The sequence below is a fragment of the Anarhichas minor genome, unplaced genomic scaffold, assembly GCF_050575085.1.
Source record: "Anarhichas minor isolate MPS153535 unplaced genomic scaffold, ASM5057508v1 ptg000027l, whole genome shotgun sequence".
Lineage (NCBI taxonomy): Eukaryota > Metazoa > Chordata > Actinopteri > Perciformes > Anarhichadidae > Anarhichas > Anarhichas minor.
In genome coordinates, this window is record NW_027466473.1 from 18,273,553 (window position 1) to 18,296,643 (window position 23,091).

Sequence of the window (23,091 nt, forward strand, 5' to 3'; positions counted from 1 at the left end):
ACCAGGGATAAAACCCCATCCTGTTTTACACCATGCTTAATGGCATATGGTGGGAGCCTACAGCATCATTTGTAAGGTCAGCGGCTAGACAGGAGTGGCAGAAATGATGCTGTTTGAGTCATGACATGTCAGAGCCACCCGCTTCAGTGATCAGTCCAGGAAATGGAATGGCTTTTTTTTTTTTCTTCTTTTACTATCCCACTCTCGCCTTTCGGGCACAGGGACAAACAGACAAACACAAAACAATCTGGAAGCGGTCAAGAGAGACCTTGGAGATGGCTGACAGTCTGGCAGTAAACAAGAAAGAGAGGATTCATGATGTGTCAGGAGAGAAATTCATGGGCTGATTATGGCAGGAACACTGTCCGACCAATCAAAAGGTGTCAAATCATCAGCAACCATCCGGAAATTATGATGCCAATTAGGGTGACACTGATATCGTCTTAATATGACATCTTCCAGTCGATGGTCAATGTGATGAGTCTGATGTCCCGGTAAACACCTATACAAATATGATGTCGCCTTTTATCACACAAATGACATTTATGGGAATACGACTTGTGATGTTTTTTATTGCTGATTTGAATGTTTTTGACAAAATTTGATGTTTAATTAAAATATTAATAATACATTTAAAAGATAATCAAAATAAAGCTACAGAAAATAAAATAAAATGTGATATTTTGCAATTCCTCTATTACTATATATGTATATATTTATCATGAAAACAAGCATCGTCTGTTTGTGTAGGGTACGATGGGAAAACTGTGTTGTTTTAGATTTTGTGCGGGACACTGGCCATGAGACAATGGATGAATATAACTATATGAACAATGAAGATTAGTTATTATAGAACTTGTCAATACCGCATTGTCTCCGAAAAACCCGCAAATTGAATTAGCTACGATTTTCAACTCAACGCAAGCACAATTTCACATGTTGGAATAACAATTGAAATATCCGCTTCTTTTTCAGAATGAGCCTTGGTATCAGTTAAATATCAGAAGCACTTCAAAACTGGTGAAGAAGTGCTGTATAAACACAGAAATACGCTGGGATGATTTTGTAAATACACCTCTAATGATTTATGCATTTCTTCTCAGACTCGCACTCAGTTTTTCAGACATTCTCGCTCTTCAGGCAGACAAATCTCCCTTCAATTGAATTCAACCCCCACCTCGCATGCAGCCTGTGTGAGGGGGCCAGCCTATCCATCATCAGCTCTCTCCCTCTGGTAATCTCTCTGGGCGTCTTCGGTCAGCAGATACATAAATCAATTATGGTTTTAAGCTTTATGCCATGATTTACCCAACTGATCCCTCCTGGATTACAGCGGAGCTTAAAACGTGTCGGTCGCTCCAAGTCGCCTTGACATTCATTGCACTCCTGCCACGACGCTCACCAGGCAGCACGTCAGATGCCACAAGTATAGGTCTGACAGCATTTTGAATCTACTGACAGCAGGTAGATAGGCTGCTTCGTGATGCCGAAATGACGTTCTCGTTTGGTAACATAATTTGGATTTCTTTGTATCCTAACCAATGCAACATGTATATGTCAACAGTTCAGGGCGTGAAGTGACATGATGTGGCATTTAGGGGCGACAATCAATAACAATTGTGAAAAAGAACTAATTAATTACAAATAAGGTGCTATTGGCCCGTAAACTAACATGCTAGTTGCTAAGTAGCATGAAAGAGTACTCCATGCACTGCCTCTGAAATAACTTTTGACTATTTCTTTCAAAAAATATTTAGATAATTGTGATGTTTTCAAATAATTGCATACTATAACATATACTGAGAAAAGCTATATTTTGAATAAATGGGTCAACGCGTCATTAACATTGTTCGTGTTTCCCCTACGAAAACAAAACAAGTTGGTACCTACTTTATTCAAAGCTGATAAATCTACTTTTTAGCAGATAAATTAAAACGTGCATGTATTTTTGTCAATCAACAATTCTTGCTGTCGTAAATTTGAATGTGATTTAAGTGAGGGACAGTTATTTTAGTCAAGTAGACTTAGTCAGTTTGCCTGAGAGATTTCATCATAGTTTACCCTTCTTTAAAGTAAAAAATGTTACTTAAGAATTATTGCACCAATTCATGCATTGTCTTTTCGTGCTGACAATAGTTTTCCCACTTAATGAATGGTTGTCCAAACTGCTCGTGAACACTAGTCATACCAGGTTGGCTTCTTTTCAGCAATTCAACAGCAGCATTATAACCCACTCTACGTGTGCATTACCAGAAACAGGAATTATTGAAGGCTACGATAGGAGCTGTATTTTAATTTCCATTCATCCGTTTTGGAGACCCTCCCAGCTTGTGAGCAGTCAGCTAGCACAAACCTATAATTCACCTGTTGAGCAATCATGCTTCCTTGAGCTCCGAAGAGGTGGATTAAAAAGACCTGCATGGTGCCGTTCTGGCCTCAGTTTCCTACCTGAGAGCTCCTTTGTGACAGGTGACGGTGGGGAGAATGGGGGGCAATTTTTATGACCAGCTTCTTAGCGTACTGGTATCACTCCATTGGGGCCCCTTGCCAATTTCTGGCAAACCATTCAAGTGGCAACAAAGAGGCTAATTAGAAGCTCTCTCGGTGGAAGCCCGCGGAGGGCTCTGGTTTGATACTTCCCAGGGAGGCTAGGGGGCCTCTGAGGTGGTGGTGGCAGCTTTTTCACACACACACAGGACATTTGTGAGCACACTTGGGTTGGCCCTTTGGCTCGAGCACATTTGCTCATTGTGGCCGTCCTCCTTACGGTCTGCCAGAGCAATAGAATCAGAGAGGGGGAACCGACACATCTTTCATGTGGCGGGGACCCAGAGAGGGGATGCTAATGGGATATCGATGGGATTAGAACCCAGAGCGTTCAGGTCCACGAGAACAGAGGCCGAGCTCTATGAACTAGAACTAAAACCCACTCAGCTTTAAGGCCAGATCATTCTAATTCTATTGACTTTTTCTTTTTTAATGGGAAAGTTGACAATGATGCATGCACCTTAATACAGTAAGAAAGTCTGCCAAGAAAAGAAGGTCTGAAAGTCTAATAAAAGGTTCCCAGGATTGAAAAAAGAATGCCGTTAAATCATTCTCCCTGCCGAGATCCACTCACTGTGCATTTACAGAGAAACGGTGGCACAACCTCTTCCCCTGCCAACACTCACAGCAGCTACTGGGAGTAGAGATAGACATCAGGAAGTTAAGGCCGATAACACATTTGCATGTCACCTGATAACTGGCTGTAATTAGTACTCCCCTTGAGCCCCCCACCATAGCCCCTCACAACATGACCAACAAAAAAAAAAAAAAAAACTCTCACAATGACACACACAAGGCCAACTTCCAGTACAGTATGTTATCCTTATCCCTCCCTACAGACCCCGAGGCCCCCACAGGGACAAAAGATAGGGGCCTCAGTGTGTTCGTTTCATAGCAGCTCCTGCCAGACCGCATCAGCAAAGGCCACGTCTGCTGAGTGCTGTTAGCCACACAGAGGCAGCTGGTCGCACCAAGTCAAGCTGCTAACTTTTATTATACAAGCACCTCCCTCCACCCTTATCTCAGGGAGGGAGGCGATCTAATCAGCCTACTGATTAGATCGCCTCCCTCCATTGCCATAGCCACTGTCTAGATATTACACTGCCCCCCCACCCCTTCCCTTTTCTATTGGTGGTGCCCTTCTTTTGTCATCCTCCACCCCCCTATTCCAAAAAAGCCCCTCAATTCCTTCTAAAAAAGCACCTGACGACACTGCAAGATTGCACAACAATAAAATGCTTGATCTGTACGCAGGTGTGTGAGTGTGTGTGTGTGTGTGTGTAGTCCATTCCACATGATGTAGCCCCCTGTGTTAAGTCTTTAATCGATGCATCTCCCTATCCTGACAGTGAGGACAGAGCCCAGATCTGAGATCAGAGCGATGGCGGTGTAAATCTTTACGGTTCAACCAGAGCCTTTTAAAGCCTGTCTATAATTGGGCCTCAGCCAGCAGCTGCCTCAGCTGCAGCCATCACCGTGGGCCCAGTCAAAGCGCCAGTTCCTCGGGGGCATGAACAAAACACCACACCTCCAATAAGGGCAAAAAAAAAAGCACCTGTGTGAGGATAAAAAGGGAGACGATGTGGCAGCCAGGCTTGAATAAGCCCTCCGCTGTCGTCTGTGGTTGAGGTATTTCTTGGAGAAGTGTTTTCGTTGAGTGAGGCTTTCTGTGCTGTTGGATTATTACACCAACATGTACTGTACCTCTGAGTGCAAGCCGGGGAGACTTTGCTCACTGAGTGATTTCAAATAGAGGGTAATCCACTGCCATGTAATGGATGCTTTGTTGATGGGCTTCTTTCAGGAATCAGGAAAATGCTTGCACAGTTTTAGAGGTTAGGATCATAAGCTTGAAACTGCTTTAGTTTTAGTTATTTTAGGATCAAAAGGTGAGGTACTGTATACAGCGAGCAGGACTGGGACATTGGGTGCATTTGTAAATAGTCACTCTGGGCCTCAGAGCGCTCCGTTTCATCGAACAACAGCGCTGTCATTTTAGTATAGGGCGTCAGAACTGCTGGCACATTTTGTTTTTTCCCTTACAGATAGGGATGCACCAATCAGAGTCATTCAGTCCCGATACCAATAGCAATATATTGCCGTGGGTATCAGCCGATACTGTGTACCAATCCCATAAATAATAAGTTGTATGCCTCACTGTGTGCAAGTGAATGGGATCATTCTTTTAACAAAATGCAACGAATAAATACTTGGGTGTAAATTAACTGAAATAGTTATTCATTATAAAAATAATAAATCATACACCAGCAATCTAAACAGGAATTAAAAATGTCAGCATATAAAATATATCCGTCTCAGTGCATCCTACTAGCAGAGAAACAATTTCTGGAAATGAGCACAAGAAACCATCTAACAACAATATTCAGATTCTCCAACACATTCGCGGTCATAGATTTTGGATGCACAGAGGTCTGACGGAATTTAAGTCAAACAGACCTGAGCGCACCCTCTTGGGCACTCCGACGCTCAGCTATTGAGCAATGCTGTTTGATAGCGGTAGCAGCTACTGTGATCACAAAATGGGTTCAGCAAGTTTTTAAAACCATGAGCACGACCATCAAAAGTCCATTCATTTACTCGAGATCGCAACAGAAAACACAGCCGATGTACGGATTCTCTGCATATCTAATCTAAATCTAATTCTGGTAGTCGAATGGAGCCACAGAACCAAACGTATGGGCAAAGAGGGTGGAGTCTGGGTAGAACTGAAGGAGGAGGAGGAAGTGGAAACCAGCACAACTGGTTGTGAAAGACACCTGTTGATCAAGCAAACATGCAATAAAACTTCCCTTCAGGCTTTAGCATCACCTGAGCGGAGAGATGATTCTCATAATTGCTTAAAAAGGTTCTCTCTATGAAACTCAGAGCATTAATATACAAAACAACTCGTTGCTATGTTATGATAAAGCGGAGTAATGTCTACCTGAGCAGAGAAAGAAGTTGCTCTTCCTCTGTGTGTGGCAATTAAAACAAAAAGGCTCTGGATATTAAATTTAGCACCTTTAATAAAAATGAAACCTTATGCAAATACAGATTATTTCAAACCAGCATCTACCAACCATTTGTTGCACTTTGTCTTAAGCCACTTTCACAACTACCGGTCATCAGAGTGGCCATTTGAACCCAACTGGTTGCTCATGGTGTGAATGTATAGGACGAAAGCAGTGGTTAATGGTTGATAGTGGCCAAAGCACACAAGTGTCCGTGTGCTTGTAAACCTTCCACTGGCCTCACCTCAGCGTGCAGGCTATATGTGTGTGCATACATCGTTATCACCTGCAACAAACGCTATGGGCCGCTATCTGGGCTCAATCTGCTCTTGGTTTACTGAGGAGGAGTGCCAAGGGTTATCTGTCCCACTCTGATATGCACAGATAAGGACCTTAGGCCCACTGTTTAAACACCTGGGGCCCGGGGTATTAGAGCGCCCTCCGTACCCCTTTGCCACAAACGAAGAGGAAATGGAGGAGTGAGCGCTGGCTGCTGCTGCTGCTGCTGAGGGGAATGTGTGTAAAAAGTAATGATGCGAGTGTGTGCGCGTGCGGAGGTTAAAGCAGGGGTGATTATTTCCACCACTCCCACTTCGTACCCCAATGCTTCCATCAATGCAAATAATAACTAGGAAAACAGAGAGGAGAAACAGGGACTCATTGACTTGTTATGTTCATGTACACCCTCGCCCCCCCCATAAAAAAAACCAAGGCAGAGTTAAAGCATTGACGGTTATCAGTAATGTTTAACGGCTATATGCTGGAAAAGCTCTCTTTCAAAATAGGCTCTTTTTTCACTTATGCGATGTACATTACAGCGAGGGTCAGTCATTTGCATGAGAATGGACGATTAAGTGAAAGAGATAAACCCAAGGCTAGTTCCCGTGAATTGGATGCTGTGTTTGGAATACCAAGCAGTGGAGGGTTCTTTCTTCTTTCCCCCGCCACGGCCGAATTAGCCCCCTGCATCATGCATTTATTTTCCCAATAATCACTCAGGCCCTTCCTGTGTTGATTATTTTCTCAGTGCAAGGGTTACTAAAATATTGCTGTAATCCTGTCTCCCTGAAGCAGCAGCAACAGTCACCCTGGGCTCTCTTTAAGAAATACATCTAGGGCTCGTCAGTGGGGAGGTGGCGGGGTGGACTACTGGGGGAAAGATGGGGGGGGGAGTTGTCATGGTGAAATGGGGATTACTCGCACCTATAATGTATTGCCTTTCATTAAGCTTTATACATTTCTTTGGAAGATGATTTAAAGATATAGGGCTGTATATCACTTGACATTTTCCTGTACTTTTGCCAAGAGTTTCATTACTCATAACAGAAAAACCTTGACGCCTCAATTTAAAATGCCAAAGTTCTCCAATATCAACACAAGCAGCCATACAACAACTTGACCTAGATAAAACAGTCCAAAATTAGCAAAATGTTGATTTCATTGTGGAGCTATGAGATGAAAGAATAAAAGAAAAGAAAAAATCTGACCAGTCGTTAAATGACGTTTTATTGATGATTGGTGCTTGATTTTGATCTGTACGGGTTTTTGATACCAAACCCTGCCTCAAGGTAGCATCTCTTGGAGTTGTGCAATATGATGATATTACGATGAAATTAAAATGTCTCCACGATCTGCCTTTACAGAGAGATAGTTGGTATTGCGCTACATTGTGCGTTCTATTAGTTGCAGATCTATGGCCCTAGTGTCTGCCCTGCATGCAGCAGTGCTGCCGCTATACAAATAATTGCAATGATAGATCTAATGAATGCCGATGTGAAGAGTGGTTCATATGGATTTCAAAAAGTAACTGATACATATTTAGAGAAACTTTAAAGTGTTCCATTTCAGAACAGAAATTTTTGTTCTGTTATCTTGTATGACTAGTTTTTTGTTTGTTTTTTAAATAGGGAATATGTGGTTGTACTGTTCAGTAGCAAAATGGTCTTAAAACCAACTGAAAAAGAGCTGTGATAAGTCTGTGGATTGTGATCCTGCCTGAAAAAAAATCATGATATGATATTTTTGCCGTATCGCCCACCCCTTGCATCTCCTGTGCTTACACATCTTATCGGTATACGTTTCTATATCCCATAGGTGACTCCTCACACACCACTTGCGAAGCCAATGTATTCAGTCTGGGGGGGGGGGGGGGGGGGGGGGGGGGGTTTAAGATACAATCCAGGGCACAGAGGAATGAAAGGGAGCAGAGACTAAATTTATACAGGAAGTGGGCACTTTCTGGTTCGTTCATTTTAACATAGACGCGCACACACAGACACCTCACACCAACGACCTGTGCCACATCTGGAAATAATTACACTCATGTTTGACTTGACCTGCCTGCACCAAAGTCAACTCTGCCAACTTTTGTATGTGTTTGTTGCAGAGGTAGCAGTGACCCTGACACAGTGGCTGTGGGGAAATGATGTGTAATTAGTCAGAGGGAACACGACTCCGCTCGTCTGAAATAAAACATCTTGTGTTCACATCAAAAGAATCGGGGAGCTTGACAGGCTGTACACAGAAAAAAAAAACACAGACTTGATATGCTATCAAATGACCCACATTGGAATTTGTGAGGACACGAGGAGCGTCTGAATTATCAAGCATCTCAGGGTAGCACCGCAGACCTTTCATGTGCGGACGGCAAAGCAGACAGCGGATGATGCAATGTTTGATTTCTACACTTCAGGAGGCTGTCAGGACAGCACGTACAATATTAAACAGTGTCGTGTCGGTGTATCAACCCGTCTAAATTAACCCATTAGTATGCTATGGGGAGAGGCGGGAAGATCAATGCATGAAACGGTTTGGAAATCTCCTTTGATACAAGATTTCCCGGCTTGAGCGAATTGATGAAATTCCTCTTGAAACACAGGCAACCATTTCACATATCAGACTTTTCTCAAGACGGAGACTAATGTGGCCTGTCCTTTAACGCAGTCAGACTACAATACTGCATCTCACACAGAAGCTATAGTGCATGGTAAAGCTTTTGTTAAAGCCTGCTTAGGAAGAACTGATCATAAAGCAGAACACAATCCACTTCTATAGTTTTTTCTTGTTTGTTTTTAAAGATGCATAGTATCAGTCTATGCAGACGCATCCCTCTTATTCACTTTGCATGAAGGCCACACATATATACACTTTCAAAAGTAACTGCCAACACCAAAAACAACTACGAAGTATCTGACTCCACCACATGTTCAAAATGGAATAAGAAAAACAAACACTGCACAACAGTTGGTGTAAGGTTGCAAACAAGGACACTTCTCTTTGGAGTAAAAGCCATTCTGTAATACTCAGTATTTTCCTAAGACAACATTGAGACCGATTTTAAAAAATCGAGAAACTTGGACTGAATCAGCTTTTAGCCGTGCACACCAAGATAATGGCTCAAGTATGAGGGGGCGGAGGATGGGATTCAAATCCTCAGGTGAACTTTAACCACTGCGCATTCCTAATGATTTAAACAAACATACAGGGTGAGAAGATGGCCTTCATGTCACAAAAAGGCCTCCAGTCACAAAAACACACACACAAGAAGCGATGACAATACATTCCACCAGGTGCTTGTGCTCCGACTGGGCTGACACAATTTTTATAATATGAACTATGAAATGAAACGCAGTTTTGAGTTGCAGATGAGTATTTTAAGTGCAGTTGCCTTGATCTATTTATATACATTGACTGAAAAAGCGCCGCACGTATTTACTGCCACTCCCCTGTCCTAGAACTACCTCCTTGTCCAAGAGCCCAGATTCAGCACTCATTTCCTGAGCTGACCGTCTACTCTAATCATCAAGCTAATAAGGGCCCCCCTTGTGCAGTTATGGGAAAGGGGAGGTTAGTCGAGTCCAGGATGAGGGGGTACCACTTTGGTAAGTGTGTGTGATAGCTGCCGCCCACATCTTGTAAGGCGTGACTAATGGTCTAAGACAATATAACGGCAGCAGTCACCTGGGCAGTTATTGAAGCAGTGGATCTCTGGGCCTGAGCCACACAGTCCTAAGGTTTGTGTTCGTCAAAGGATGTCACCTACTCATATTTTATATGAGCGTGGATGGGTTACTGATTTTGTTACTTGTCCTAATCCCTGACATACAAAATGAATGGTACTATTTTAAGGCAGAAGAAAACATAACAACTAATTTCCCCTATTGCCTAAAAACTTCCTAAGTCAAAAACAGGTGACTAGACAGGGGGGTAAGCCTTTTAATTTAATCCCTGTTCCCCAACGCAATCATGTTGATTGACATCAGATTTTCACTTTCTGCTGGATATAATGCAAACTACCAAAGCAAAAAAAAAAAAGGCTGAAAAGGACCTTATATTTCAAGACCAAAACAACTATCAAGCAGCTACTCAAAAGAAAACTTGTCTTACCTGTGCTGCTCCACAGCTTCGTTATCTGGTAGTTCTGCACCGCAAACATTGCAACGTTCGTGCTGGTTCCTGACGTCTGGTTTCATGCCCACAGCCAGCTCCCCGAGCTTGCTGAAGAATTCCCTCTGGATGAAGCTCTGAGGCAGGAGTCCCCCGTAGGCACTGAAGTCCATAGACATTGCCAGGGCTGGGGACATGGGAAGATTGGAGGCCATGGATGCCGCCATGGATGCCGGCATGGACATGAAGGCATCTGATTTATGATTTGCAGGTAGGGAGTACAGCGAGGCAAGATGCTTCTCCGTCATCCCAGCCATTGCTTCCAGCCCCATCTGGCTGACATCAACTTGAGGATCGCCCATGACTTCATCGCGGACGTAATGTAGCTCGCGGGCACTGGTGATGACGCTGCTCCTGGTTGGTGTTCCTGGACCGTCTCGGTTCCTGTCCTCCCCACTTCGTTCTCCATTGCTGGAGGCACTGGACTCCAGGTTTGGAGGGCTGTCGTGACCGTTGCCACCCATGTCCACTTGCATCATTTCTGTCTTGATCTCAGTCATCAGTGGGTGGGAGTTGCCATGGAGAACGTGCTCACCCCCAAAGCCCTGCTGGAGCAGAGACTGACCGATGCTCATCAGGCTGTCCACAGCAGCTTTGGTGGGACTTAGGGTGGAGACACCGAAGGAGGTGGAGACAGAAGGACTCTGGTCCACCATGCCAGTCATGATGGCGACTTGTTGGGCACCTGTCAGATAGGGACTCTGCATGGAATGCTTTTTGGAGTTCTTGCCTCCATTGTGGCCTTTGCGCTCATCATCCTCCTCTGTGCTCCCATCATTGAGGTTGACCTCCGTGTCATTGTCATCTGAGGACTGGATGGTTTCCAAGATCTTGAGGCATTGCTCTTCCAGGTATTCAATCTCCAGGATCTCTGCTGCATACAGAAGGTCATCCAAGTCCTCCACCTTGGCCTGGAGCGTGGCAGTGTAGGCATACTCCAAAATCTGCTGAAAAGTCTTTGGTGAAAGAAAGTCCAGGGTGTAATGCTGACTGCTGCGATGGAAGAGGATCTCAAACATTTTGCTTGTGCAGGCCAGCACAGTCCGGTGAGCGTGGAACTCCTGGCTGTCTACCATGATGACCACGTCACACAGAGTCCCGGCCAGACGCATCTGGTTGGCCTTGTGCAGCAGGGCAGTGGGGTGGTTGGGGTTCTGGAGCTGTATCATACCCATTTTAGACAAATCCATGATGTCGATGCGATCCACGAGGCCGACTCATGAGGCTCGCCTTCCCCGTTCAGCAGTGTTTTTAGCTATCTTTGTAAACAAGATGAAACCTGGATGGAGAAACAGAATGAAAAAGAAAAATCGGTTCTGATAAATTCTGAAGCAACAGCACAAAAATGCTGTGCAGAACAAATCCACTAGTATTTAAGCTATAAAATCCAATAAATGCATTACTATTTTTTTCCAAAGATTGAATTAATTAATGTTCTTTTTTAATGAAATGCAAATTGTCATCCTTCACTTAAGTATACAAAGTAAAGTAAGTAATTACATTTTGAAAATAAATGTCATGAATTTGTCAATACATGTATTTCATGTATACCGCTATTTATTTTGTAAGTGAGAAGTCAGTGTTGTTCCAAATTGCAAACATCCTGCAGGGATGGTAAACACTCTGTGCAGTGAAAATCAGCGGAGAGCATTGACTGTAGCCTTCTGAAGAGAGACAATTTGTGAGCCGTCCGACAGGCTCACCCTGCATACCAATCAGTCCAACATATGTTACGTTAAAAAGAGGTTTTCATTTGGTTATCTGACGGCGATGAACACACAGTTAAACAAGTGTGAATTGTGGTTTTTCCACTGCTGCCTCGCTCGCAAAGAACATCAGCGGCCTTTCTGAAATTAAATAGCATCTTACTCAGTATTCCCGTCACAGACAGGAGCAGAGAGCAGCGGCCAGAAACGGATGGAAAGCAAAGCAAAGCAGAACAAGGCGAAAGAAAACAACGCTGCAGCACCAAAACACCCGGATCTGCTCTCACTCACTGACGTTGAATATCCAAATTAATGAGTGCATTACTCTTTGTATGCAAGTTAACAGGGCAACATGTTGCTTCACCTCGTATCTACAGCATACTCAGACCAACACGAAAATAACGAAAAGGGTTCAAATTCAAAAGCCTCACCACTCTGTGCTTTAAATGAATGATTGTCACTGTGCCTCCTATGTTAACATGATCATTAAGACATACACTGAAACAATGCGCTCTTCATTGTGGCAATTAAATAAACAGTCTTTCCACCACATATACGCTGAATGAATGGCTACCAGCTAAGTGTCTCCATTGACCCACATCCTGGATGAGCTCATTGACGTCCAATCTACTCAATTTATTCAACATATGACAAATAATATGACACATTTTCACAAAGTTGTGGTGATCATTTTTTTCTGCTGATCAACATTTTCATTTCAAGTTTCAAAAGCTTGATTGACATTTTAAGAATCTTCAATTTCATTTTCAAAGAGCTTAATTTTCTTTTCAAAAATGGGGACTAAAAAGAGAAGTTCTTGAGCACTTATTTTCCTTCCTCCCCGCCTGAGAACAATACACACTCGCACACAGACAAAAAAAGGAGAGGAAATATCAACTGCCTTCTAGCCAGCCTTTCTTTTTTTATTTTTAAATAACAGTGTAATTCCAGATATGCAAGCTCCCAATTACAGAAGCCTAAATCAGAACATGCAGGAGGTAAATGAAGCTGGCAGCTATTGTCTGTGGTGAGGGTCGTGGAAAATGCACAAGTCTTGTTGGCTTTTAGGACACAAGACACTTTGTTTTTTCGGCACATTGATATAATCGATATAGGAGGTGGGTAATGATGAAACCACCGGTTCTCATCTAGCGGAGCTCAGCCTCTCAGTCAACAGAGGTCATGTTTAAAACCCGACATTATCTTTATTACAGGTATGCCAATAACTCCGATTTATGGCCCCGTAAATGATCAATGCTTGTTGCGCTCTGTGGGGCTTTCAACCAAGCCGTGGCTTCAGCGGGACACAATGCAAAGTTGCCGTTTTTTTTTTGGGGGGGGGGGGGGGACTTTATCGCGTCTGTTGGCTCTCTATTAATAAAGGACGGGGCTGCGTGCGTCTAGACGGCGTTAATATTCGCCAGCCGTGCCAGACAAATTATACAGCGCGTTATGCATTATGCAAAACACCACGCACGACATTAACTACATTAAGCCGGGAGGGCTGGAGCACGACGTGGACCGCTGACAATAACCACATCGGGCCGACTTCACAGAAAGGCACCACAATCAATCTGATCACGAGTCGTCTGCCACAGCGCGCCGTGGCGACCCAGCCACAACAAGAATAAACAGCGTTCAATATTCCAGACCACGAGCCACACTGACAGACGCAAATGTGGAGAAAGCAAAATGCTACAGCGTCTCTACGGGGGGGGGGGGAGCAATCAGAGACATTGAGCGTGCTAAAAAGTATACACGAGACAGACAGCTGCCAGAATCTCACGGCGATTCCAGCCAGCTCTGCTCAGACCGACGCACAGGTGGACTTTGTTTGTGGCAGAATGAAACACTCAAACGCTGGCTCTGTACAGTTGATGAGAAGGAGGAATGATCTAGAGAGAGATGCCTGAAGGGCGAAGAAGGGGAGAAAAAAAGAGTGAAAGGGGGAAGAGAGAGATCAGACAGTCTCGATAACAAATCAATTTGCCATTGCCTCTGTTACCAGTTCCCCCACCTCACACAGTATGCCGCGCGTGCTCCTGCGAATCGATTATTGGTCACCAATCAAACGTCTAGTTGCCCGTCAATCAATTGTAGCGTGACTTGAGCGGTGGCTGGATTTGGGCTTGTTTCGAGTAAAAAAGACCAGTGTCCCCAGTCCTCCTCGTGATGTCATCACGGCTAAATGAGCCACACTGGTGCGACTGGAGATACAAGGACGGGCAAGAGTGTCGCTGTCTAGAAAAAATGCACAATTTCCATCAAAACGCGATTTCTCCAGTAAAGTCACATGGAGCGGGGCGTCATATGTTGTCTGGCTCCCGGTGAAACAGCCAGACCTCACGTCCTCTAGCTGCGATCTCCAGCATACTAAACCAGACCAGGGGGGAGGAAGAAGGGGGGGTTACGTCAACCTTAACATCTCTACAATAGACTACCGTGCGTTAATGCAAACTTTAACACCTTGCGGCGCAATCAGGAAAACACTTGTTTTCACCCAGCGCTCCGGTGCGCAGATCCAACTTGCGTGCCAAACTCGCGTTTGCTGTTAACTTCAGCGTGAGGTTGAACGGGGACAAGCAAAACGAATCTCCGGCGCTATAAATGCATCCAAATATCCACATGGTGAATGAAAGTACACAGAGAAAACAGTGGTAGATGCATGCAGAGTAGCGGGTCTGGCACTTGTCGCCGGGAAACTGCAGCTGCGTTTCGCCCGGATTGGTACTCACCTAAGTTGCACGTTTTGATTCCGTATAGTGTGAAGGGGGAGTGGGGCTACAGCATAGTAAGGCAGTTCGCAGTACCCGCTCTCTCAACACGCACTAACTCCTTTCTTCCCTCGCCTTAGCAAATCAACACGGCGCTGACGTCAACGCAGCCAGTCAGCCAGACGAGCAGCAGGCAGGCGGGCGGCCGGCTCTGCGCTCCAGCCACACAAACGCTAAGAAAGTGAGACACCTAGGGGGCTGTCTCATGTCAAACGGTTGTGTTACAGTATGGCAGCGAAAGGTGAGCGACGTTGGCCTCCCTCCAGCTGTTTGGATACGCATACAGCCTACAGTTGTTCTCAAACTCCCACCAGGGGCACACTTAAGGGTTTGGCGGCCCTATAGGAAAAGTCAATAAGTGTACTCTAAGCATTCAATGGAACTATACTCAGTCTGTGTGTGTGGCACCAGAGGACAGCAAAGGTGAATGCAAAGCAGCTGATCCATCCTGCGTGACAAGATTCATTTGGAGGAGTCTTTAAAAAAAATGATATTATTCATCATATATTTAGAATATTTAAAAAAAAAAAAAAAAACTTACAGAAAGATAATACCACTCCAAGTGCTTGCATCTCAACAGGTTAAAATCTGCCATCTCAAGATGCTACAAGTGTTCACAACAATGTATTAAAGCTGAAGGAACAATACAAACTTCACTGAAATGTTTAATGTTCAACTAAGGTTAACAGGCTGCAGATTCATCATTCCTCAGTGGGGATCTTGTCTGAAAACACACAGTTTGGTTAAGTTTGCAATATATTACAAGGAAAAAACACATGGCAAAAATCTGAAGCCAAGTCTATTATTGAGCTCTGGAATTAGATTTTCGAAAGAAATTATCTAGCAATGGATTTAAAAAATCAAATGTCATTAGCAGAAGCAGTCTAGTTTTAAGATACTGACACTAATTTGAAGAAAGGCCATGAAACTAAAGAAACTGCACTGGGAACTATAGAGGCACTTCTTTTCTTGTCGCATGTCCATAATGATCGATATGGTGAACGACTCTCAGGCGAATGGTTTTGCAGTGCATTAACAACCCTTAATTGTTTCTTAGCATAGCTTTAATTTTCCTCTTGCTTTTTTTCTGTTGACCAATAACCAGGATGCAGTGGATGGTACACCTCATTATTGTTTGGCCTGACATACCTCTTGGAGTCTTTTATGGTAAAAGCATACTTTAGAGCTTCTCTGAAAATAAACTTGATTGATACGTTTGCCTTAATGATGCTCACTGACTGGGGGCGATCTCTTACCGATGGTTTCATGTCACAATATTTTAATTATATTGTTGTGTTCCCTTTAAGTGCTCCTAGTGAGCTCTTACTTTGTCATTGTTCCCAAAGTCACGAATGCAAATCGTCCCACATTTAAGCACTTTGTTTGTCTCAGTTTGATTTGAAAACCATGGCTGAAGCAGGAGAAGGAAGAGAAGAATATGATCACAATGTGTATGTCAATTTATATCTTTCTTCTTCGTCGTTGACATTTATGTTTCCTTTTGACTTTGTTGATCCCCAAACCTTTCAAAGATTTCAATTATCCAGTGAAATATCTCAACATGTACTGGATGGACGGGCACATAATATCGGTGTTAGATGATGTATCCTAATGATTTTGTTGATCCCCTGACTTCTTTGTATTGCACCACCAGCAGGTTGACATTTGCGGTTTTGAGAGGGTTTTGTTTTGAAAAAAGAATATTTAGTCACTTTCCAGTCTCAGGCTCACGTCAACACTTCACAGACTGAGAAGTGTATCTGATAAAATAGAGGCAACGGACGAGTCAGGTCGGACCAGACCATGTGAGGGAGGCTGGGGTCGTCCAGTGTCTGCAACAGATCACTCAATGTGTTCCATTAATCAGCACCGGTTGACAGCACACTCTGGTTTGTGGCGGTGTGCTGAGGAGGAAGCATTAGCATTATCATCAATATTAACAAATAGCAAAAGGTGTCTCGTAGCCAAGGGATAAAGTTTGGTCAACAGTGTTCAAGAGTTGCCTGCTGACCTTAAAAAGGTTTGTTGACTGACAGTCAAAACAACCGACGGCCGCCAAATACTTTGGCATGACATTACACAGCAGTTCAGTTCTACTTGAAAGTCTTCACGGCTATACAACAAAGCTTCTTTAATAAATCCTCTCAGACACAGCCATTAAGGTTTGCATTGGTTTTCCATATTCAAGGCATTGCACATTTTAATTTCTGGACTAGTTTGTTGTGAGTTTTCCCAGAGGCTGAAGTGGCTGGGTTCCTGTGACAGTCACTATCATGTGCCAACTCATGGACTATTAACCTCCCAGTATGCTTTAAAAGAAGTGATTGTCAGATTGTCAAACACTGCATGAAACCCAAAACACTTACTTCTGTTGCCAAAACCTAACCCAGTGGTTTTATTGTACAAAAAACCTTGTAAACCTAAAAAAAAAACTATGTAAACTATTGGAAGTTTTTTTTTTTTTTTAAGAGACTATGCAGGTAACTGAACCAAAACTGTATGTTTCTTGTGAACATGGAAGTTTGTTTTAAAAAGACACTATGAAAATGACACACACACACATGTTCCAAATTGAATCTGAAAGGCAAGTGAATGGCCAGGGGGTCAGATATATGACAGTGAGGGAGGGTTTGAACTTCTCTCTTAAATTCATTTGTACGAATTATCGCATCGAGAATACAAAGACACGTAAAAGACATCATTCTTGGAGAGAGATTGTGGAGGTAGTGGGATGCAGCAAGACGGCAGGCTTTTCACTCCGCCACCGAGTGTGGCCATTCTAGGTGTAAACACTTTTACCTTTAGCTGTGGTCAGACCACATGATTTATGACCTTGTTCGTTTGAAGCATACTGAGACCTTGAGTTACGCTGCTGCTAATGGCACTTTTCCCTGGTTTTACTGGAAGATGTTTTTCAGCTCTCTACAAGTCAGATTGTTGGTTGAAATGTCTAGAACATTAATTTCACATAGTTTTTCCTGAGTACAAAAGGCACGAAAGTATAATATATTCGGCAGTTTTATATCGGTTCTTCACGTCTTCGTTTGTTTGATTCGATCCTTTGTTATGAATGTAAAGTTAGAGCATTTGCATGGAACAACTCTTCTCAAAATTGTCTCACACTTGGAAAATAATTGTTAATTTGCTTAAGTGTGAAATTGATTTTTTTTACAAATAATTTTCAGAATCCTAAATGTGTAAATATATCAAGACTGCCAATGTATTGTTTATACAATCCAGTCCTGATAATCTATTGTTATATTTGTATCCATTTCCTATTTGCCACTGCTGCATTGACCTACTTTGCCCCATTAAAATCATTAAAGGTTAATTTGATCTAGTCCATCCACTGCCAAAATAATCTGTAGCATGGTAACTTTTACAAAACCAAGGATGTTGGTGCCTGACTGAAAAATCCAAAAGTCAAAGCGCAATTCAATTAGAGGACAATGCAATCCATTCTGGTAAAGAAATGAGTTAATGTGTTTAAATTTAGATTCCATGCAGCTAAGATAATTGTTTTATATTTAAATGTTGGGTTCAAAACAACACAAACGAACATGTCCTTTGCAAAAAAATACTACAATTCAAAACTCTGCCTTCCTATTGAGTTTAATTTCAAAACGGCAACAGGTCTCGGTTCTTGCACCAGGTTGTGAGTAGTCACACAGTTTATAGCTGTTTCAAAATGGAAAGCATAGGTTTGAAGGGGGCTTTCAGGGAAAGCTCATTTCCTTTAAAATACAGTGGTGCTCTGGGAATTTTTAGATTCATCCGGGCACGGATCACAGAGTGCTTCATTACCTTTGAGCTGCGTGCTGTGCAGGCTTACCCAGGGATAAAGAAAAAGGCACTCCCTTAATCTGGCAATAATCCACCGTTTTACTGAGTGAAAGGAAGATGAGGGCTAAGTTATCAAAAAAAACAAAAAAAAACAGATCATTACTGCACTTTAAAATAATACCAAGAGTTAGAAAAAGATGGGCTGCCCGGAGGAAGTTTTGGTTTGTAGTTGAGGAAATGTGACCATAGCTGCCGGTGATTCTACAGTGGGTTGCATGTGCTTCCATTGTGTTCCCACAGCTTTATTTTTTTTTGTGGAGGAAGAGGTTGATCGACTATAAAGAAAAGCCAAGATGAATTCTCATCCAAAGGATACTCTGGATATATGAAAAGGTCTGATTTAATATCAACTAAATAACTTTATTTAGTTTAATTTTATTAACTTTCATGCTAATAATAATTGGAGCAACCAGAATGATCAAACTAAACTTAGCAGATTTGACCTGGAGACGCTGATGGAACATTACAGACTTGGCGAGTCACTGAAATGTGTGATGCCTTATAATTTCATCATTTGATACAAAATGTAAAAAACGTTTCAAGCAGTAAGGCTGGAAATATGCAGTGTACCACATGAAAGGAGTTGATCCTGCTAGTATTATCTTATTCCTCCATAGATAAACCTTCATTGTTGTACAAAAACACAGCAGTGAGCCTCAACATTGCACTGGGTGACATGTATATTCATTACCATGATCAGAGGCACTGTATTTCATTTCGTGTGAATCCGACATACACTGTCCTGCTGCCTTGAATACTCACTATATCATCAAATTTATATCAATGCGTCGCTGAAAATAGTCCAATAACCCAAACAACACAAGAATAATCTTTGAAATTTTTGTGACGTTTGCTGATTTTATCGATAATCTTTGGCTTGTCTTACTTTAATGAAGTTATTCTCAAACCATTTATTTAACGCATTATTTAAATTATGACAGTACAATTTATTTTCCCGAGCTATTTATTCTTGTTCACAGTGAAGCACTATGTAACATTTGAAAAGGTTCGGTCAGAAGATGTTTGACACAGAAGGAATTTGTAGTTTCATTCTTGTGTAAATTGCAAACTTAGTTGACCAGACAAACCTGGAACATTTCTGCTCTAATGAAGAAAAGTATTTCAGGTTAACATGCATTTGGCTCTGCTGACCAGACTCCCCATTGTCTGTATCCTGTGTAGACATGGCGCTTGGAGGAGGTGTGTGTGTGTGTGTGTGTGTGTGTGTGTGTGTGTGTGTGTGTGCGTGCGTGTGTCTGGGGGGGGGGGGGGGGGGTATAGGCCCCACACAGTGGACCTTTGTGAAACTCTGCCCATGCAGCCCATCTGAATGGACTCTTTTTACACTTGTGTAAACCTGGGGGCGTCTCTGGGACCGAGGCCACGCCCCTCTGACCCCTGACCCTCACCTCTGACCTTTGCTGGATTTGGTGGGGAAGTACTTTTTGCTCACCATGTGGTCACGAGCAAAGCTAAAAATCACAGTTAGGATCTTAGTTTAACCCCCAACCTCTCAAATACATAACTGCAAATAAAGTGTACATGAAAGCTCAAGCAGTTGACAGTAAAGTTTAACAAGATCCTTTTTTTAAAATGAAGATTTAATGAATACAATGTCTGCAAAATCTAAAGAAAGTTTAGGTGAGAAAGCAGGGAAAGGGATGACAAACGTCTGACATACATTTTAAACAAAACACAAAATCTAAGCCAGTTCCATTCAAACCTTTTTGACCCCTGAATGACCAAGCTGTGTGGTTACCAAGTTACAGGTTCACACACTTACACACACACACACACACACACACACACACACACACACTGAGTAACCTGGGTGAAATGGCTATGTTGACCTAGGTGTTTTATTTACCAAGTGCCTGTTTACTTCTTCATTCCAAGCCGTCAGCTGCACCCTCAGAGGACAAACTACAGCGCTTAAGAGAATCCTCTGGATCAATACTCCTCTTGTCTTCTTGTCTTGAATGGTAAAGGAATGGCAGCCCAACAGACTGGGCCTGTGTGGTCAGTTCCAGGTGAAGAGTATACCTTGACTTAAGACTCCGTAATCATTTCTTAACCAAGCGATGATCATTACAATGAGGCTTTTTGGTTGTTACTAATATGATAAGTTTGCCAGTGAAAGGAGAAGAAAAAAAAATGAAGATTGAGAATGAATGAATTGAGAGGAACGGAGCACTTTTCACCTCAAAAAGCGATAACTAAAATCATGATACATACTGAGGTTAGACCAATATGTTTGTTTTCCTTTTGGCAGTGTATCCTTCTCTTGGTGTTCTACAAAGAATCGACAACTTTTACTCAAACCCAAGAAAACAAAGTATTTCCTAAACAACTCAATGTGGGCACACACCCTTAAGGCAGAATTGGGAGAGACCCAAATGACCAGGGCGAAGTGGTGAGTTCATGATGTAAATTAAGGTTTGCTGAATTAGTTTATCAGTATAAGCAGTATCACCATGGATTGACCGAATCTATTGCTATTGCCCATAGCCCTCGTGCACGCTCATCAATTTACAATGTGAATTTAAAACTGCGTTGGCATGAATAAATACTTGAATGAACACATGGCATGTCAACTTGGAACAACGGGAGAACAATTTGCCACACAGGTTAACAACTGTTAACAACAGTATCGTTCAAAAGGAGAAAAAAGAAGACAAAATGTACCTTTACCAATTGATGGAGCATCGATTGCATGGACTCCTAAATCAATGTACTAAGAAATGAAAGTATGCATCACAAAATAGGATTACCATTGAAGACTCACCATAAACAAGTCACATGGCAACACTGATTTTTTTCCAAATGTGAAGGTCCTGGAAGGAAGACCTGAACTAATCTGGTTCTGGAACCTGCAGTGCCTCCTGGGGACTTTTTTGGGGTCTTACATACTTCAACCAAGTGCTTGAGAGGGTTCAATCAGTGAGTACAGTGAAAACATCAATGATCAGAATTGCAGAAGGTGGATATCTGGATTCAGCCAAACACACAAATTGAGCAGCTCAAAGCCAAATACAAGTGACTTCATTTATTTAGACAAGACTTTGGGCCATTTATACATTAAAATGATGGCTGTGCCGTTGTGATATCTAGCCATATTGAAGAAATGTATGACAATGCAAGCAGCAATGTCGCTGATACAGAAAACCTTGAGGTATGTACATATATTTGCATGTGACAGGCTGCCACACTGAGACTGCTATTTTTTAGGGGAAGACAACATTAACTTGATGAATCATCGTAGCTTTTAGCTTGTATTTTCACTCCTGAGTGGAGATCATTCTGAGCAAAGCAACATAATAAGAGGAATGGAAAGATTAGATGGGACAAGGCAGGCAGAGGGCAGACAAAATATCTTTTCTCCGGGAGCTTCATGTATTTCTCTGGACTTCTGTATCTGTGAGTAGTACACTGCCTAATCATCTCTTTTTCACTATATTTTTTTATATTTGCTAATTGAACACTGATAAGACTAATTGTAAAAGAAAAAGATGATCAGAGTTAATTAAAACAGAGCTATTGTTTAGTGATCGTTTTAATTTCATCTCTCACATGTGAATTTCTAATTCAATTCTCAGTTCATTAACGCAGCTTCAAGGCCTGACTCTATTCTGGGTGAGACGGGTGATACACAGCGATACACAGTCTGACACAAACCTGCTCAGACAAAAACAAAACCCCACATGGACTTTGGTGGGGTCAATTTCTCATTAATTATTAACCCATTTGAACCCATTTAGACTCTTCACCAGTGTGAGCTGATCTCCTTGGCTGAAGAAATCACAACAGAAACGTCTGAGGAGAGAGCCCCAGTTACAGTCTGACAGGAGATCAATTCCCTCCCATGCCTCAGGTGGTTCTTATGCATTGTACAGTGAGAGTGGATGAGGCAGACATTGACCAAATAAATCAGGGGGATTTCACTGTACATCGAACCGAGTCTTTCCTCAGGGAATCCAGATTCCACGGGCTTCACATTTGTTCAAGCCTGTGGGAAGTACGTGGGCCTTTATAGATGTGGTCTGTAAAGAACAGGGTGAAAAATGCAAAACTAAATTTGATGAGTCAGTGTACAGTAAGCAGTCAAGACTCATCATTATAAACTACATTTTATAATCTTTTGAATACAAATCTTTGGGCATTTGCTTTTCTTTTGAACAGTGTAGGAAGACATTAAATCTGTAGTAGCTGTTTTTTTGGTGGAAATATGTACTGAACACAATACTGACATATCATCAAATAGATTTAAATCTATGGAGCAAACTGGTTTGCAAACCTTTGCTTATTTACACATCCAGAAGTTACTGTGCAATAGACTCATTCAGTTGGAGTTGGGTTTCCTGTCACTTTACTAATGTAAGTTAATTACTTTCTCTGCAGGTTCACCACGAGTAATCCCCATCACATTTTCATCATCATCATCGTGGTTGTTCGGCTGTTACTGCTTGTAAAGGTAGCAGTGTTTTATTCAAAAAGGGCTCAATTCAAGCACGTTTCAACCACTCCTTGTGGAAATCAGGCGGCAACCTCCGGTTCTGCCGAGTGAAGCCAATACGAAAGTGTCTTACAACTTGCATTCTCTCTACTGACCAGCAGGGGCAACACCTCCGGTTGCAAAAAGAAGTCTGATTGTATGGAAGTCTATGGGAAAATGATCCTACATCTCACTTTGATTTATTCCCTCAGTAAACATCGTAAACTTGAGCTTATGGTCTCAATCGCTAGCTTCAAGTCTTCTTCAGTACA

At 42.5% G+C, this 23,091-nt stretch overlaps 1 protein-coding gene across 2 annotated transcripts in view; it reads right to left on the bottom strand.

Annotated features, from left to right (window-relative positions):
• Positions 1–11,194, bottom strand: part of zbtb16a (zinc finger and BTB domain containing 16a) — a 132,078-nt gene extending 120,884 nt beyond the window's left edge. For both annotated transcript variants that reach the window (XM_076102397.1, XM_076102396.1), the window contains exon 1: positions 9,945–11,194. In XM_076102397.1, the coding sequence (XP_075958512.1) occupies positions 9,945–11,194 (1,250 nt within the window). The remainder of the gene's footprint in view (positions 1–9,944) is intronic.
• Between the last annotated feature and the right edge of the window lie 11,897 nt (positions 11,195–23,091).